The following is a 20,277-nucleotide window of genomic DNA, read 5'->3' on the forward strand; positions in this document are numbered from 1 at the left end:
AATTTTAATTTACCAAAACTCACACATTAAAACTCACACATTTTTGTTTTACAAAAACATACTATTCATTAACTAATTAAATGGGTGATGGAAATATCTCTACAATCCAATAAAAGTAGAGTGAAATTACAATTATAATTAAATAAATACATAACGGAATTGAGAATCATGATCATGTTTGGCTAACATATTGACACAAAGACTTCTCATATATAATTGTGTATTGAAGAAGACCAATCAAAGTTTCAAGAAATAAATAATCGCTTTCATGAGAGGTTTAAGATTAGGTAATGAAAGTGGTTCGATTGAGAATTGTTGTTGAAACAATAGTAGAATCCGTTTCTAAAATAACATGGTTGATGCGGAGATGCCGAGTTATACAAAAAACATGGATCAAACCCCATATCTCAGCACAATGGGAATCAATTTGTCCAAGTTTACGATAAAAACCCTTGAACTTTACTTGTGGGAATCGATTTGTCCAAATTTGCTATAGAAGCCCTTGAACTTGACTTGCAATTCAATTCTCTTGCATCTCACCCGATTGATTAATGCAATCTCATTTTGATCCTTGCACAAAAAAAAATTAATTGGGACACCAAAGAAGGTTATCCAATTCCAAAGGGCATCGTCTATATTGAGATTCCATTCAAGCCAAGAAATAAGGCTTAAGTTAAAGAGTTTCGAGCAATACTCACATATTTGATTTTAAGAAAGAAAAAAACAAGAATATTAAGTTTTAACAAAGCTTAATGGTACTATGACTATATAATGAGAGTGAATATGTCACGTCGGTCAACATCAGGCTATGATCTAGTCTATGTCAGATCTAGACCATACGAGATATTTTTTTTAATAGAAGTATAATAAGTTTTTAGAAGTCTATTTAGCTATAGCAATCAGACTATCAATCATTAAAAAAAACTTTTAGGCTTACTAGTTCGGCACACTTAAGTGAATATGAATAACACACTTTTCATTACTATTATTATATTAAGTTTTGTATTTTAGATTCAATTGTAAATTTGGTAAGTTTTTCAACAATTTAAGTTTTTCAGTCTACATTAGTTTTTTTCATATTTAAATATATTATTAAATATGCTAAATATGTATTATTATATAATTGAAATATGATATCAATTATAATCAAATTCTCTAGAATGTCATGTTAAATGTCAAAAACAAATTCCCTAAAAAAAATGTCAAAAACAAATATAATCTATTTGTTTTTTTTTTATCTATTTTAACATAGATATGATTTTTTTTAATTTTTAAGGAAAAAAATAAATAAATCATATCTATGTTAAAATAGATTATTCTTTTAACATAGATATGATGACTTACTTAGATATTTTTATGCGAAATAAGCTTTTAAATAAACCAATAACTCATATCAAACTCAAAGCTAAAAGAATAAATATATGACAGATTGCAAATCAAACTTAGACCTTATATTTTTTAACAAGCTAAATTCATTTTCACAAAACCTAATTCGACTTATTTTATTCTCACCTTTAACCACAAGGGATGAGTAGTGCTTTGACAGTGGGGGGAATGAGAACCACTTAGGGCTCGTTTCCTTCAAACAAGGGATGATGTTTTAATAGATGGGAGTAAAGGAATTTAATAATTTAAACAAAAGAACTCGATTTCGACCAAAAGAACAAAAAGCAAAACAATAACTGGATACAAGGCTCATCTGTCCTCGTGGAATAATAAATTTCTCTCATTTGGTGGTTGCCTGGTATTACTGAAATCCGTCATGTCGTCGCTCCCGGTTTACTTTCTTTCCTTTTTCATGGCTCCCGCTGGTATAATCTCTTCTATTGAATCTATATTTAAAAGTTTTTTTTTTTTTTTTGGGGGGGGGGGGGGGGGGGTGTAGTGAGGATCATATGAAAATAGCCTGTAGGAGTTTGGGGGTCAAGAGATTAGGCGAATTTAATTTGTCGTTGTTGGGGAAATGGTGTTGGAGGATGTTGACTGATAAGGAGGGTTTGTGGTATCGCGTTTTAAAGGCCCGTTATGGGGAGTTAGGGGACCGATTAAGGGAGGGGGGAAGGCATGATTCTATGTGGTGGAGGTCTATACGTCGAGTCAGAGGGGGGTTGGGAGGGAGATGGCAGGACAACCTTATTTTGGTTGGATCATTGGGTTGGGGAAACGCCTTTGCGATTCAAATTTCCTAGACTCTTTGATTTAGCCATAAATAAGGATTGTACGGTGAAGGAGATGGAGAGTTTAGGGTGGGAGGTGGAGGGAAGGGCGTGGGAGTGGAGACGCCGTTTGTTAGCCTGGGAGGAGGATAGTGTGAGGGAGTGTTCTGAGGTGTTACATAACATTGTTTTGCAGGTTGATGTCACTGATTCTTGGAGATGGCTTTTAGACCCTGTGCATGGTTATTCGGTGCAGGAATCCTATCGCTTTCTCACAACTTCAGGTGAGCAGGTGGATAGGAGTCTTGTGGATGATGTCTGGCATAGGAAGATTCCTGAGAAAGTGTCTTTGTTCGTGTGGCGTCTCCTGCGTAACCGGCTTCCATCAAAAGATAATCTTTTGCGGCGAAATATCCTTCATGCGAACGACTTGGCTTGTGTAACCGGGTGTGGAGCTTCCGAAACAACTAAACACATCTTCCTTGATTGCGATTTTTCCTACTCTTTGTGGCTTCTTGTTTGGAATTGGATAGGGATCTCAGTGGTTGTTCCTTGTCAGATTCGTGATCATTTCATCCAGGTTTCCTTCATGGCAAGGATGCCGCGTGATACTCACTCGTTCTTTAAGGTTATATGGTTTGCCTGCGTTTGGGTAATTTGGAAGGAACGTAATAACCATATCTTCAATAATATGGTGTCTACTCCTTTGGTTCTTTTTGAGCGAGTCAAATTACTCTCTTTTTTGTGGTTGAAAGCTGAACATACATCCTTTTATTATTGTTATCATGATTGGTGGAGACATCCACTACCTTGTATGGGTGTCCACTAACTGTTGTCTGTTTTGCTTGTACTCTTGTTGGCTTCATGTGTCTGTAAACTTTGATTGATGGCGTTCTTTGCACTCCTTGTGCATAGAGCTTTGCTTCACTGTTGTTAATATATATAGCATTTTGATTTGTGCAAAAAAAACTGGATACAAAAATATAAAATAGCTAGATTTGATTACACTTTATTTAGAGAACTATTAAAAAAATAGTCAAAGGAGTTGCAAATAATTAAATTAAATTTTATTATCGTACCATGTTGTATTTTGAATTTCAAAAGTTCTATGTATTCCTTCAAAAAAAAAAAAAAAAGGTTCTATGTATTCACCTACTTGACCAAAAAAGTGCACTCTTTCCATTTAGACAAGTAAACCAATTTTTCAACCTTAGAATAACTTAATGATTTTTTTTGGGAAATTTTTGTATAACACTGATTTTAGGACAGAAAAATCATATACACATAACATAATTGTAAAAAAAAAAAAAAAGAAGAGGAAAAATATATGCACACATCTAATATTTTCTTTAGCAAGATTTGTATTTGTTGTTAAATATTTTAAAAGATGTTTATCCTTTATATAACCCAACAAAAAAGAGAATCCAGCCATTATAAGTTTTGAGAATTGTTCAACCTCTTAAATAAGCCGATCAGAAGTTACACCCTGATTCAAAAAATGCTCATAGGATCGTAACTCTCGATAGATTTGTGTGATTATAATTACGATCCGATAAATCTGAGAGGTTTTTGAGCAAACTGAAAGACCCTTAAAGCAATTCTCATCAGTTATCTACACCATTGGCCAAGTTAAAAGTGCTCACTATATAATGAAATAGGGATTTACTCGTCTAAAGATTGCAACTATTTTCATTACTTATAATAAATAATTCCTGGCTTTATTTGGCAACAATTTTCTTATAATGACCAAGAAGCATAAGTTCAACAAAGCTTGAAATATCAAGTCTCAATTTTCTCCAGGAATGGTGAAAACGAAGCAAGCTAAACTTGTTTGACTAGAAAAACAATACAACATTTATCCGGAATTTGAAAAAAGGGTCTGGCTAAGCCAAAAAAATTTCATACCTATGCATAAGTAATTACATTTTCTTTATGTAAAAACATACGGCTCCAAATACATCTAATAAATGTAAATGATACTCTTGCATTTTCAATCTTTATTAGACTGAACAAAGTCTCTGATCCTTTGCTTCGTATTCTGCATGAAGTGTGAAGAGGCAGCATGATGAGCACATAAAAACTTAACAGCTATGAAGTAAAGAAGTTCATAATTGAATAAAAAAAATATCAGATTAAGGTTACAAAATATTTAAATAATTACCACCAGTTCTTCATGAAGCACAATAAATATTTTCTTCAGTCTGTTTTGTCTCTGCAATTCACATCATGGCCACATGTTCAGAAAATAGATACTGAATATAATGCGAACGTTACACAGATGTGATTTTTCTATATTTGCGTTCTACAGTCATAAATGTGAATACTACATGATGCAGTATTGAGTCTACATGCACGGGTGAAGACAGATAAAACATACCGATCCGCATTGCCTATAGGATTCCCTAATTTGTGTTGCAATGCCGTCATATCTATCCTTATCCCCCTTGCTTTTAGCATTCTCTAAATCATCACCTAGTTTCTGAAACTCAACCCTGCAAATGAGTGAGATGTTTGACAAAATATCAGGAAAGTAATCCAAATACACACTTGAACCAAAAATCAAAGAAACTTTTACTCATTAGATTATTTTACCTGTATTCCTTCAAAATCTTGTGTAAGGAGATGTAACTCTCGTATTTACCCTGGTAATCCTGCACATATTCTTTGTATCTAGTATTTCATATAGAAAACATATATCAGAACAAACAAAAAAAAAGCATTTAAGTCAAAAGAACCTTACCACCACACTAACTACTACAAAAATAATTACAAAAGAAAATAAAGAACAACTGCTTACTGGGAAAAAGTTGTTATAGGTCCCTTTAATTCAGGTTCCTCCTTTTCAAACTTTGAATAAGAGCAACTATTTTCATCCGAGGATAACTCTTTCTTCTTTTGGTCACCATTATTTCTATTTGCAAATACCGAATCCTTTCTTCCATCAGGCACCTCTTCACATGAATTAGGTGTTTGTATCTTACTTTCTTTCACAGGGTAGGGAACCATTCCATGTTTTGTATCTTGCTTAGATCTATTTGCAGGCACTCTTCTATTGGTTTCCCTGCAACCATCCAAATCAATACCACGGCTCACTTCTGGCAATTTTTTTTGAGATCCAACGTTCGCGCTGTCTGCTTTCAAATGATGTGAATGAGTTTGTGTAACGCTACAACGAGACTTTGTTGAATCTTCAAAATGATTATCAACATTCTTTTCATTTGTGTTGTCCAAAATGCTAGGAAAACCTGAACTTAATACCAAGGTTGGCCTTCCAGAATCCAAAGTTGTTTTCAATAAAGGTTTTACTTCAGTGATATTTGAATTCATGTCCTCTGAAGTGTTTGCTTTGATTCCCATATGTTTAAACGAACCATTTCGTTCAAATTGCTTTGCAACAATGGTTTCTTCGGGAGTGGACTCATGAAGTTCTCCCAAATCCAAGTCTGAAAGCTCTCTCTTAAGCGAGATACCTCGCCCATTAACAGTGGAGGATTTAACAAGACCAGTTCTGTTGTTATCCCTGAGCAATTTTTCCAAATGTGACTGCGTACCTTGTCGGCCTTCCTTTAACTTACCAACCATTTCACTGTGTTTTTGGTAATTAGAATCCACTGATAATAGTGACTGCTTAGTTCCGTTACTACCATCCCTGGAATTCCTGGGGACTTTTTTCTTGGTGGCATAAATATCTTCATTTTGAGCATCTTTAAGAGATTTATTTTCCGGCACAAAAGAAACTTCATGTGTACGGATGTCCTGTCCTGTGTGTTTCCTGTTGTGCCTTGTGCTTTCACCAAGTTTATCTGATTTTTCCAATGGATAGGAAGGGTTTCCTAGAGGTCTTTGGTCAAAAGACCTTTGACCTGTTTTTCGTAAATCTGAACTAGATTTTCCAGACAATGCCTGACTGTATCCTTTCTGGAAACCACGATTGCAGTTTCTTTGTCTGTCAGCTCTACCAGAGTCTTCAGTAAGTTCAAATGGTGAAAAAATTCTAGAGTTCCCAAACATTTTCACATCTGTACCTGGAGAATATGATTCACGAGTCAAGTGTCCTGCTTTCAACCTCTTTGTACCTTCAGATTTCTCATCAATGTTCGTCAATTCTGAACCCCTCTTATGTTTACCTTTAGATAGGCTATCAGACTGTTCGTTCCTAGAGCTATCCGTGACTTCACTTTCCCTTTCATCAAACAAACTCCCCATATAACTTTTGCGCTCCTTCAGCTGTTGATAATCATGTGAAGCATGTTTCATATCAATTTTTTCCAATGTGTTTGATTCTTCTTTCACTTTGGATTTTACTTGCATTGTTTCCTCCAAATCGTCATTTGGAACTTCCTCTTTGGAACCTCTTCCCTGTGGAGCTGATGTAGTACAATATTTGATTTTGAAGAAACTGATGCAAAAGATACAAAGCCCAGCATATATTAGACTATTTATACAACTAGTCGAACTTGTACTGTAATCCATTCACTTAACAGAAATCCATAAGCACTGTAACAAACTAAAGAAGGTTCTAGAATAGCTTAGTAAGCACATACATGATACTCGATCAAAATAAGAAAGTACACTTGCAGTATTATTATCCACTGATAACGTTAGGTGAAAATAACAGGTACCTTCCACTTTCAGTAGGTTTCTTGAAGCTTTCTGAATCCACTTCTGGCTTTAAAATATACCTTCCAGGGATATATTTTGCAATCTGATGTTCAAGATCAAATGAAAAATTAGATCACATATGCATCACAAATTAATATCTGAAAAATATTCCCACCACTTACTCTTTTTATAGTGGGCTCAAGATCCTGTATGAAACTTGGATGTGTGTCACTGACTACTTTCTCCAAGGCCTATAATCAAAAATGGAAAGCAGATAGATAAAATGTGATTAAATGTAAAGTTAGAGATGGTAAAAACAAGCCTAAGAAGTAAGAATAACGACATATTTGGTTTTATACAGCACCTCAAAAGTCATTCCGTTAGGGTTATCCCTTAGGAGAGAAATTAACATTCTCTGCAAATCTATTGGTTTAGATCCATTATTTCCTTTGCTTGCCCTGGTAGGGATTTCTTTCTCAAAAACAGTATTGGTGTCTTGCTTGTCTGTCATTCGTGATGGCACAACATCATAAAGGCTTTTAGAGATATTTGCAGCTCTCCGTGAAGAACGTTTGCCCTTGGCAGTAGCACTTATTGACATCAATCCAAATCTATGGAAGCCTCCAACTATGAAAAAATTCCAGACATTGCATATAAACTACATGAGCAGATGAGCTAACAAAGATTTGTATGAAGGGTTTCAATACTTCTATGTAATGTCATCTTACTATTGCTTTAAACTGTGTTCAAATGATGTAAATTTTAATACCTTGAAGAGTTTCCACTTCCCTTTCCTTAAGTCCAGCCTCTTCCATTTTATCGTAATTCTTCCTTGGTGTAGCTAGACAAGGGAAGTACAAGCATAAACATCGTCAAGTTTTTTTTTTTTTTTTTTTAAGTTTCTTGGCCCAATGACACTATAAAACAACAACTTGAAATTCAAATTTAAAAACTCAGGAAAAATTAATACATAAATACAAGAAGCAAAAAAAAATTTACCTTCATCAGCTGCCAATGCCTTTATCTGGCTCTTCATGGACGGGTTCCCAGGCTCCAAGTCAATGGCTCTATCGTAAGAACATAATAAATAATTAATAAGACAAAAAATGGGAGATATCCATACATCATGTACTATCGTCAGTATGGAAAGTAATATCAGAAAGAAAGAAAAAAATCATTGAGTTCTTTAAAAATTAAGTAGCCTATTTAGACTTTTAACACTATAAATTGAACATTTCTGAACCAAGAAATTTTTTACAGGCCAAATGGCTGATTACGACTTCATCAATAGTTCATTTGCTTTTCAAGAATTGAAGTTAGTTGTGTGTTATTGGTGTTGGTATTGTAGAAATATGATAGAACAGTACAGTAGAGAAGATAAATGGGTACCGACAATGGAAATTAATATCGACGGTTATTCCTATCCTTCGGTCTGAACTTTGAATCAAGAAGGTTGTAGAACCAATAGGAAATGTTACAATGAAAATATCAAGGAAAAATCTCCTCTAAACTCCAAGGATTCGAGAATCCAGGCCCTCCCAAAATCAGTTTACACAACATTGCTATTCCTATTATTTCCCTCCCTTGTCTCTAATTCTGTTTGAGCTCCAACCACTAAACCAATTCAGCAAGCAGCTCCAACTAACTAAGTGCTAACATGGCTATCAGCTGCTGGGTTGTTAATAACAGAAACTGACCCGGCAATATTCCCGGATGATCACCCCTATTTCACCTAGTATACACCTATTTGATGGGGTCTGTTAACAGAAATTCATAATTCTTCTCAATCAACACAAATCAACAAACCTAATTACAAATAATCTAACACATGGTGCTGTTATTAAATAATCAAGTGGCAAGAGATTAAAAGAATTACGGAGTTAAAGGTCGAGGGTACGACCCCTGGCAAGGGAGAAAATACTAACATTACAATTAACATACTAACATTTGCCATTAAAAAGGGCAGCCCGGTGCACAAAGCTCCCGCATACGCAGGGTCCGGGAAGGGGTCCCACCATTTGGTGTATTGTACCAGCCTTACCCTCTTTTTTACACAAGAGGTTGTTTCCAGGACTTGAACCCGTGCCATTCAGAAAGAAAAAAAAATCAAATATGTGAGGCAATAGAAATCCTTTGTGATCATAGAAAAGAGAAGTGTTTCAAACATCGCCGTCAAGAATTTAAAACTTGCTTGACATTTATACATGGTCATGCATATATTAATTGTTTTGAATACTGAAACCCTCAAAATTTATAAATACAAGTGCAATACTTTGATTAACTGCCAATAGTTACCATCTAAAAAAAATATTCAGATAATTATCACCAAATATATCATGCGTAAAAATTTATTGTGTTCTCATTAGCACATACCAAATGCATAAATTAACAAGAAAAATGTGACAGAGACTGAGAAATTCACAAGTTGAAGACAAGGTTTTCAAAGGGAATAGTGCAAAAAAAAAATAAAAATCAAGAGTGTATGACAATAAGTAAGGAGTGTGTGACAATACTTGAGTGACTTGAACTTGGGTTTGGCTTCCTCTGACCGCATTTTGACGTGATTCTTAGTTAAATCGTCCATAGATCTCGTTCTTCGACCGTGTAAATCTGAACTCCTTCACACCAACGTCAATAATCTGCTACGAAGATAAAAAACAGCAGGCCTTTCAAACTACATATAAAAATTTCATACAAAAAGGCAAATACACCAAGACGAAAGACGGTAGATCGGAACTAATCTGCAATGGTATTCTTGTATTAATCTCGAATTAAAAAGTTTGTCACGTTTTTGGACAACTATCAAACTAGGTACATCATTCATTGGTTAGTTTTTATTCCTATATATCACTAATACAATACTTTAAGTATTTTAATCTAGATTCGGGTTCACTACGTACCATGTATTTGGCCGCATATCCACCACTCACTAAAATCTAGAATATACACGTGTGATGAATAGTAATATTACTCCTCTTTTGGGGCCACCAACCTCCACCCACGTGCGGTAAAGATAACGGTCGAACTCATTTTTGAGCCCATCACAAGCAATTTATCTCGCATGTTTGGATACACGATATCATGTGTCAAACGCGGGTTTTTTTCTTATTAAACATGATTTTGGAAGAAAAAAAATTATATCAGTTTTTATATTGGACTTAACTCATCCTTACGAAACTAGCTTGTAAGGTAAGGGGTGTCACTCTTTATATACTCTTTTCATGCCTCATATCTATTCAGTGTACGCCTTGGGTTTTTCCTAATACACTTCCTCATGCCCTCAATATATTCTTGTTACTTTGAATCAAAATTGTTTTGCCACCAAACCTCGATTCGATTGGAATCAATTACAAATGACTTCTGCAATTTACATTACGCTAAAAAATTTACTCTTAGTTTTTTACATCCAATTTGCTTATCGAGAGAAACATGATATTATAAATACAGTTCTAAAACATTAGATGTGTCTGTAATAATAAATGAAAATTATACAAAAATAACCATTTGAACAAAACTCACTGAGAATTTCTCTTGATGACTCTCTCAAGAGCTTGAACTACCTCCTGGATTGCCTGAATGAACTCGACCGCATGAGATTCCCTTTTTAGTGTAGCTTCAAGAATTGATCCCACTGTTTGTGACATTGCAGCTTCAATTATAGAATTTGTCGGGCATTACCCTAAAGAATACAACCATTTTAAATCAAGAAATTAAACAATGCGCTGAAAAGAAAGTTATTCTGGAAATTGCAAAACCAAAATTCTATCAAGAAGATAAATAAGGTTTGAATTAGCCAGAGGTAGTGACAATCTGAAGCCTTACATTTTAAGATGCACACTGAAATTTTAAAATGGCACTAAACTAGACGAAAATTTAATGTTATTCAGTACAAAAGTAGAAACCTTGTGGAACCTCAAAGAAGTCAAGATTAAGAAACTCCATAACAAAGACAGAGATTGAGAGAGGAGATAAAACTGAATCTGTAACTATATTTCTTAATTGTGAATATTACAATTTGCATTAGATATATCATATCGAGGAGTGCTAGCAACACACTCTGTAGCACACTCTTTTCAACACACTCTAATTTGTTGAATTTCTCTCTAGCACACTCTTTTCAACTTCAAATGGGTCCCACTAAATCATGTAGGTCCGACATAAATTTAGTGGGATTCATTTAACATCTAACCAATTAAAGAGAGTATGTTGGAAATAGCGTGTTAGAGAGTGTGTTGCTAGCATAATTCAAAGCCAAGCAAACTGTAAACAGAATAACTGCCGCAACGGACACTCCTCGGATTAGGACACGTGTCCGACACCGACACATATAATTACACTGAATTATGTGATTTTCTCATTATTTGCGGTGTTAGCGTGTCGTGTCCGTATCCGTGCTTTATAGCTCTAGACTGTGCCACTGACACAAACTCCTTACAAAAAGTATACAAGGAAACTAAATTTGCAAAGGGGTCATTAAAATGGTTGTATGCCATAGAATTATCTAAAAATCACTACCAAAAAAATAGAATGATCTAAAATGACCAAAATAATAAAGATTAACTAATAGTATATGCCATTAATGTTGTTAATGAAACTGAAAACATTATTTGCAAATGTCAATTAATGTAGTGTGCTGGGATGGCAAACCTTTTACATAAACAGGCTTGTCTTGTCGGGCCATAATTTCGTCTTGGGAGGCCGATTGAAGACGAAGAGCCTCTTTATGAAGCAAACTATTATTGTATTCTTCGAGGGCACTCATCTGCGTACAATTACATTCATTGCCTAAGGATTGCTTCGACGTTTCCTGTCAAATTCGCTGCAGACAGCAGAAAATCCTTGGTGTCCTTTTTTTCACATCGACATAAGCCCATTTATAAGTATCTGCCCATTCCTCTCTCCGTCTTTTAACAGCCATTTTCTTCCTTTTCACCTGTTGAGTATGAGACAAATCTTGAGCATCGATAGAAAGCTGAGAAACAATTTCTTCACCAAATGAAGGATCGTCCTCTCCAGGTCCATTATCTAAGACAATGTCGTCACCAATCTCGTTCACAACCAAGTGATGCCTATGTGCTTGCTGAATCAAATTCATATCATCCATTGCAGAAATCATCCCTACTCCAATGGTTGGCAGCAACATTCGGTATGACAACCCTCTCCACAAATCTAAAAGCATTTGCTTCCTGTCAATAACAATACAACAGATAATAAATTTACCTCTTTTAGAGTTCATAGTAAAATAAAATAAAAATCGGCAGAGGTCCAAACTTTGACCACCAAGAGTTGGGAGGGGACAACTTCTCATGTGTAAGAAGGGTACTTCTAATGATAAACTTAATTTGTAAAAATATTGTGATTCAAAATTTGGTGATTTAATTTGTTTTCTCTTATATGATTTTTTACAAGCAATTCATTAGGAAGCAAACCAATTGGACCATGTTCTTTTTGAATCAGACTCTTTGACAGTGGCATACTAATGTTGAGTATAAATACCATCTTGTACTTGACATTCTGAATTAAGCAAATTGTGAGTTCACTCCTAGAAATACTTCCCTCCCTCTAACAAAGACCTCTATATATGAACTGTGGTTTTGATTGATTTCCATGCCACACTATGACACTAACAATCAGTGAACTAGTGTCGTGTTATTACATCAGACAAGTAACTACCAACTAATGTAACTAAAAATATGAAGCACATATACTCCTCTCATTAGGTGTGTCATGGTGTCGGACACATATCGACACCAACACATATGATTACATTGAATTGTGCCATTTTCTTAATTTGTACACCCTCCGGTCACTAATATAAGCAAAAATTCACATTTTAGGTTCATTCAATAAATGATGTATGTGGACTATTAATTAGACCACATACATCATTTATTGAATGAACCTAAAAAGTAAGTTTTTGCTTATATTTGTGACCGGAGGGTGTATTTGATAGAACTGAAATAATTCTTCAAAAAAAGAACTGAAATAATATAAGTTACTAAATATAACAGAATTTTAGAGAAATAGTTTGTAACACAATGCAGAAGCTATGAGAATTATGAACAGTAACATTTTAGAGAAGTTACTAGAATGATTTGAATACAACAGAATGCATGTATACTCACATTGAAGGAATTATAGTTGATGGCAGAGCTCATAATTTTCAACCCAAGATTTCGTGAGTACCCAGAAGCACGACAAAAACTCATAATTTCCAGCAATACAGCAAAGTCAGAGTACATAAACTCAAAATAAGTAATGGAGTAAAAAAAGTTTTGTTTTTGCCAATGACCCACGAATAAAAATTGAATTTTTACAACACCCAGAATTCGAAAGAAAGTGACAAACATGAAAAATGGAATTCCAAAGTAAAAAGAAGGAAAAATTGATGTGAATTGGAGGTTCAGGTTTCTCTGGGTTGAACAAAAACAAGGTTTGTAAGTTCAATGAAAATGATATGTTTTTTTGAGGGAATAAATGTTTTTTTCTTCATTAAACTTTTTTCTTACTAGATACTAATTAAAACTTGTTGAAAATATTCCCTAAAAAGTATTTAAAAAAAAATTCCTTAAAAAGAAAATTAAGGTTGTTAAAAAAGCTAACATTGAAAATTTAATGTCTCTCGTTGAAAGAGAATGAGGTTTACCCAACCTAAAAATCTAAGGTAGGGAAAAACTACTATTAAACATGAGTGATTGAATGCTCGATGTTTGTTCTAATCTGAGACGTGTTAAAAAAAGTTTAAATCTATTAAAATTAATATGAATAAGAAGTTTTTAGGACTATCTTATACTACATTAATCTCTAAATACAAAACCTTTTTAAGAATTTTTTTATCCCTTTTTATAAGATCTATTTGGTGTTCCCAACAACATTAATTATTTATTTACCAACATATCATTGTTTATTTATATTTTTTCTTCAATCAACGATAAATATTAGGTTTAATAACAATTTTAGCCCCTTAACTTTTCTAAAGTTGCGATTTTGGTCCCTAAGAAAAAAACTACAAAACCGCCCCCAAGTTTTGCACATGTGGCAGTTTTGTCCCCCAAGACCAATTTTGACTCAGTCTAAGCTGACGTGGCACCCTAAGTGAGGTGCCACGTGTTTTTTTTTTTACCAAAAATTGGCCTTTGGGGGACCAAAACTGCTACGGTTGCAAAACTTAGGGGGCGGTTTTGTAGTTTTTTTTAGGGGTCCAAAATCGCAACTTCGTGAAAGTTAGGGGGCGAAAACTGCTATTAAGCCTAAATATTAATATGTTGAAAATATAAATAAACTCTCTATCTTAAAAGATAAAATTGTAAAAATAAAATTAGTAATTACGAACAAATTTAATATTACTATCAACTTTCTTAACTCCCGTGATCTGACTAAATTGGTCTTATAATTATGGAAGGAGGTAATAATGTCTTTTTAAAAGGGTTGCTCTGTCTAGCCCTCAACCTATACATAGTTAGGCTCATGTAAGCCTGAAGTCCGTTAGACCCGACCCTAAATAGGTTGGATTAGGGCTGGACAAAACCCCCGCGACCCAGCCCAACCCGCGGGTAATCGGGAAAAAGAAAAGAGTGAAAACGGGCGGTTACAAACGGGTCACAGATCATCCGGGTTAGAGTTTTGGTTTAAACAGTTTTGACCTGGACCGGTGCGGGTGGAGAGTTTGGAACCACGGGTAATCGAATCCGCCCAAATATACAACAGAATCATTAGTAAACTGCATGGTACGGTATTGCAGTCTATAAGGATCATTAGTTTTAAAGAGAAAAAAATGATAAACCAAACAGAATATACGTTTGTAGCACCATACTGCAGCTATAAAGGATCCATGTGCGTAAAAGTATAGAACTTTACAAACTGTATAAAACAAAGCGTGTAGTCTTGAGGCAAGATGGAATTTTTGGTCCTATTTTCTTTGCAACAATAGCTGAAGAGATCACAAATGGTTGATATCTGTCTCATCAATAAGTATCATGCCTCCATTTGCTCCTTTTCACCTTTGATTCTTTTGAACTCTGCAACCTAAAAACCCTTTGGTCTTTGTTTTGTTCAATGAACTCTCAAACATAAGGATACATTCATTCTTAACTTAAGAGACTTAGATTTTTACCTTGATCCAATCACAGAATAATAATGAGGCTCCTCGTGGTGTGCAACAAATTGCATTAAAATTGCTCAACATGATATGATAGACTTTTTTCTTTCTATTCAACCAATATTTCCTTCATTTTCAGCATATGAAACTACAAGAACTCGTCGATGTAGCATGAAAGGACCCTATGGATATAGCATCATGGAAATTAATCTATGTTAAAAATCATCCAAATGATTTATTTAATACATTGTGCTTAACATGATAGGTAACAAGGATCACTTTTCCCTGCTAAGTTTCATTTCATGAGAAAAAATACAATCATATCTATGGATGGTTTAGGATGTCTCACAATTTGTAGAGAGCATAGCACACCAATCATGTGAAGTCCTCAACATCATAGTTATGAAGGAGGCTACCCTGTATCAAGCCTTCGTAATTGCAATAAAAAAAATCATATCAACATAGTATACCAAGTTAATTTTGTAGCTCTCTTATAAAAACCGCTTTCAAAATCTAAACATTTATTATTCTACATTTAACTAATTTTTATTGAAAATCAATTTTCACCTTTCCGGAAAAAAAAAACACAACGATATATTTGAACGTGAAAAGTGATTTTTCTCTGAGCAGATCCGATTTTAGTTGAATCATTTGAAAAAATAACAATTGGAACAAATGAAAGAGAGGTATGTAATAAAAAAGCTGGTCAAGTTATATTGTTGTTTAATATTAAATTGTTTTTTTAATAATGCTTTGAATTTGGAATCTTGTCTATAGATTGAGTGGTATAGTAGAGATCCTAAGGAGTATTTGTACTCGGTTGAGTTGAAGGATATAAAGCAATTTGGAGGTGGCAATTCAAAAGTCACACTTACAATGCGAGTGGCAGGAGTTATGAACACATTCTGGTTCGAAACCAATAAGGTATATAGTATTTGTTTAATGTCTGCAACCTTTGATAACTCCACTTTGTTGAAAATATTTTTACCAGAATTGTGTCACTTTAATGCAGGGGATAGAAATTTGCACAGCTCTTCAGACACGACTAGATAATGTAATGCTGCGCCTGTAAGTATCATACTGACTCCACCCGCTTCTTTCACTACCTTGCTCTTTTTCACCTTTGATTCTGTTGAACTCTCTACATGTCTGCAACCTTTGATAAGTAGAGCTGGTAGAAATGTTGGTTTATGCTCTTTTTCACCTTATCGGAATTTTGATTATTTTACGTTTGAACTCTCTATATGTCTGCAACCTTTGATAAGTATAGCTAGTAGAAATGTTAGTTTATGCTGTTTTTGGTTTTTGTCCTTGAAATCGGGTATCTGCTTTTGTTTGGTTTGTATTTTCTCGCTTTTTCTGCCTTTTGTTGTTTGCATCAGGTTTTTAGCGTTTGTTTTCGCTGTTGCTGTGGGTCTGCTGTGCGGTTTACAGACAGAGCTGGGTTTGGTGGTTAAGGGACAGGCATGACTGTTTTGGTGCGGCTTTGTCAGTTTGTTGCGGAAGGTTTCATTGGTTTTTGTCTGCATCTTGGTCTGGTTTTTGTTTTCTGGTTTATGCAGTGGCTACTTTAACTTGGCGATCTTTTGAGAAGGTGTGGTTAAGCGAGGTCTTCAAATTGGCTACAGTTTGGCCTGCGGGTGTTTTTAGGTGGTCTGCTTTGGTCCTATGTGTGAAAGGGTATTTAGGCTTGCTCTAGTGTGATTGCCCTTGGACTGCTTTTCTAGTGTCTAAATTTTGGTCTCTTTCTTGTGTTTATTGGTGTTTTGGTGGCTAAGTTTTTGGTTTTAAATGTAATTTTTGTGGTTTGAGGATTTGTGTTTGTTTTTAGGGTCACCTGCATTTAGCAGTGTTTGTATTTCTAACACTACTCCCGGGTACATCTTGTACTGTGGACGAGTTATTCAATAAATTTTGCCGACTCAAAAATATAAAATAAAAAGAATACCAGGTCTAAAACAAAAAACAAATATTATAATATTAAAATAAATCAACGAGGGTCGGATGGAACATGGATTTAGATTTGAGACTAAAATCACCGATAGAATTTCGTGGAGCAATGCCAAGGCATATGTTAAGATCGACTTGTTTGAAAGTAAGTTCATGTTCGATGATTTACTTGTTTGAATTTGAGAGTTGAACCGTGTACGTGTACAATGTATTGTGTGGTTATTTTCATACGATGGTTTTGATTTGATTATATGGTTGAATAATTTACTTTATTTTCAATTTAAAATCATGGTTTAACGATGTTGGAGTGAGTTATAGCCGCTGTAACGACGTTGGAGTGAGTTATAGCCGTTATAACGTTATAACGATGTTGGATTCAGTTATGGTTGTTTTATCATATACCAAGGATCGGTCATTTTTTTTATTGACAATTAGAACTTTGAAGTTAGTAATAGCCGTTATAACGACGTTGCCTAGCAGACCCTAGGTGCTAATCGAAACTCAGCTGCATTGCCTTTTTTAGAAGCTATGTGTCCGTTATGTAAAAACCTACACATGCCCTGAATATATATGCATTTCCTCTGTTTCTTTTTTAGACATTTTTTAGTATTTTTACTCGTAACAATGAACATTGATTATCGGCTATGAATGTCTTCAATTTTATGCCTTTTTCTATTTTTTAGCTTTTATGTGTATGGTGCTTTGGTATAAATTTCTTGTATTGTTTCCCTAAACTTCGACCTAATGGCCTTGCCACTATACCGTTTTGGGGCCAGCCTCTACGCTTCACTATGCGCCGTTGACTACGAAGTTAGATAAACCCAATTATAAGCTTATCTGCATTCTGTATTACACGAATTCAACTATCCATTACTCTATAAAGTTCCAATCTGATTGATTTGCACTCTCTATGTCTTGTTGTGTGTAGTATTTAATTGGGAAAACTAAAGAGTGCAAATGGCTTAGGTCCTGAAATGTTGCTAAGCAGTGCTTGCTGAAGCGCGCGCAACATTCATTAACACCAAATGTTGCTTACATCAATAAATTTCTTCAGTTTTAATTTTCGCTCGCATATGGAAACACGTCTCACCTTGGTGAAATTTCATTTTTTTTCATTCCTTCTATTTACAAAACTTGATCTTATTTGCGACTAGTTAGAAGTTCTCAATTCTCCAAAATTAAAACAAGGTAACATTTGTGTTACTGTAATGCTTCCATCATGTACACATGCAAGTTTTCTAAGCTTATGCCACAATTAATTGTTCGATATCATCCATTGATAGATTGCATCCTTTTTACTGCACATATGGAAACACATAATTAAGATAAATGATATTTGAACAACCATTTTTTGATAATTTTTGTGACAATTTTCTCTCTCATACTCACGTTATGTTTATATGCACAATTATTTATTAAATTTCTTCCTTAATTTGGTTTAACTATGGAGGAAGGATGGGTGTTTCACTCTGACCTAAGACTCATGTGAATTTGGTCATAGGCCCCTCTCGAGCAATTACCTATTTTTATCCTTACTCAAATATAACATTGCTTTGATGAACACATTTTATCTAATCTGAATCTCTTCAATATTGGAGAGGAGCTCTTGTCTAAAATATTGAACAAAAAGTTTCAAATCTAAAGCATTCGATTATTATATATTTTAACCAAAACACGTCTAGAAATGGGTTTTGATCAGGAGATCGTAAGTTCGACATCCTCCTCTAAAAAAATAGCAATTAAGTATTAATATTGACCATTTAAAAAAAAAAAAAACCAAACATATCCAAAATGGTTATTGAATTCAAGTCACATGAATGAAAAAACAAGAGTGTTTTACTCTTTCCACACGAAAAATTAGTTGTTTGACTCGAATCAGACGTGCTTTATTAGACTACTATAAAGAATAATCAACTCAAAAATTCATTTTTTTTTGTGGTGACCGGGGTTTGAACCCCGGAGACCTTGCATATTACCATGCGTTGTCCCTACCAACTGAGCTAAGCTCTAATAACCTGAAATAGACAAATATTTTTCTATACAAAAAATTATGGGCTGTTATATTTTTCTATATTTCTCTTTAATGTATTTTCAAGATTTTTATGAGAAATCAAATAGGGTGGAAAAGGATGCCAAAATTATATTTGTAAATAGCATAATAGTTCATCTTTTGTTATCAATATAGGATATTAAGAGAGTTGGTCACTGAGAAGTCCGAATGCTTAGCATGCACAGAAGATGAAAATCGTAGTTATCTTCAGCGGCGAAGCTAGCAAAAGAATTATGCAGGGGCCAACTATAAAGAAACAATAAAATATTTTTAAAACCAATATATTAATTTTAAGGATAAAATATGTTTTTAGTCCTTATAAAAAAATTATTCAATTTTTGTCTCGATTTTTTAAAATTTTACAAAAAAAAAAGTCTTTTTAGTCTTGCATTTAATCTATAACAAAAAATTAAGGACTAACATCAAACAAAATCCTAAGAGTCCCCGTGAGCTTAGCTTAGTTGGTAAGGACAAATGCATAATATATGCAAGGACCAAGGTTCGAACCCCAAACACCACAAAAAAAAAAAATCTTAAGAACTTAACTTAAAAACCGCAAGTGTTCCAGAGACTAAAAACAAATTTAATCGAAATTTAACCAATACATGAAAAAAATCACAATAATTTTTACTTATATGAAATGTAAATTAAAGCAACAACAAAGGATAAAAATTGACAATAGTTATTTAGAAAAGTTGTGTAAAATGCATTTCAAGAAGCCAAATTTATCCATAATTGACCGTTTACTAAATAGATTAATAATGTATTTTTCAATGTAAGGAAATAGGTTATTTGTAAGAAACTATTGTACATTTAATTTGTTTATGACTATTGTCTTAATAATTTTTATTGTTGAAAAGTTTTCTCTATAACTGTTATTGAGTTCGAAAGTATCAAACAAATATAAATAAATCTATCAATCAGGTATTAATATTTTTACTTTCTTATGTTAATTTTTGACAACTGAATTTGTTTGGGGTGACTCAATGTTTATTATTTGAGGTAGCCGGATATAATTATATACCAGTCAATTGAAGAATAGTATATTTTTTGGGGTAGCCTAGGCTACCCCTTGTTCATGAAGGGCTACGCCCCTGGTTATCTTAAGAGTTAAAACATTAATAAAATGTTTTTCTTCTTTTAAAACCTCAAAATAAAATTAAAATAAAATTAATATAAGTTGATTTTGTCTAACGTGCACAAGTAAAATTGTCTTTTTTTTGTGGTGGCCGGAGTTTGAACCCCGGACCTTGCATATATTATGCATTGTTCATACTAACTGAGCTAAGCTCACAAGGACAAGTACAAGTAAAATTGTCTTTCATTATGTAGTATGCACAAGTGTATTTTTCTTTGAAGGGCGTTTTTCACCATTGAATAAATAAGTTACAACAAATCTCATTTGATCAAATGGCGTGACT

At 34.0% G+C, this 20,277-nt stretch overlaps 2 protein-coding genes across 7 annotated transcripts; both read right to left on the bottom strand.

Moving 5' to 3' along the window:
• Positions 1 to 3,842: 3,842 nt before the first annotated feature.
• On the bottom strand, positions 3,843 to 13,217 carry LOC146896984 (uncharacterized). 6 transcript variants are annotated; one of them, XM_085738992.1, is made up of 14 exons: positions 12,884 to 13,217; positions 11,406 to 11,944; positions 10,278 to 10,437; positions 9,272 to 9,397; positions 7,758 to 7,825; positions 7,528 to 7,599; positions 7,123 to 7,385; positions 6,941 to 7,009; positions 6,779 to 6,861; positions 4,954 to 6,555; positions 4,749 to 4,826; positions 4,534 to 4,648; positions 4,318 to 4,368; positions 3,843 to 4,194 (listed from the first exon to the last, which is right to left on the bottom strand). In XM_085738992.1, exons 4-14 carry the CDS (start codon positions 9,340 to 9,342, stop codon positions 4,147 to 4,149), a joined length of 2,520 nt encoding a protein of 839 aa, XP_085595118.1. In that variant the 5' UTR covers positions 9,343 to 9,397; positions 10,278 to 10,437; positions 11,406 to 11,944; positions 12,884 to 13,217; the 3' UTR covers positions 3,843 to 4,146. The 6 variants fall into 6 exon arrangements, with proteins under 6 accessions (XP_085595118.1, XP_085595121.1, XP_085595117.1 ...); XM_085738995.1 differs by having other exon boundaries at positions 8,704 to 9,397; XM_085738991.1 differs by having other exon boundaries at positions 9,272 to 9,400.
• Positions 10,274 to 11,862, bottom strand: LOC146896985 (uncharacterized). The gene is made up of 3 exons (XM_085736368.1): positions 11,617 to 11,862; positions 11,406 to 11,520; positions 10,274 to 10,407 (listed from the first exon to the last, which is right to left on the bottom strand). Exons 1-3 carry the CDS (start codon positions 11,860 to 11,862, stop codon positions 10,274 to 10,276), a joined length of 495 nt encoding a protein of 164 aa, XP_085592494.1.
• Positions 13,218 to 20,277: the final 7,060 nt, after the last annotated feature.

The sequence above is a fragment of the Medicago sativa genome, chromosome 8 (genome assembly GCF_051527215.1).
Source record: "Medicago sativa cultivar Bolivia chromosome 8, Bolivia_mono, whole genome shotgun sequence".
Taxonomy (NCBI): Eukaryota; Viridiplantae; Streptophyta; class Magnoliopsida; order Fabales; family Fabaceae; genus Medicago; species Medicago sativa.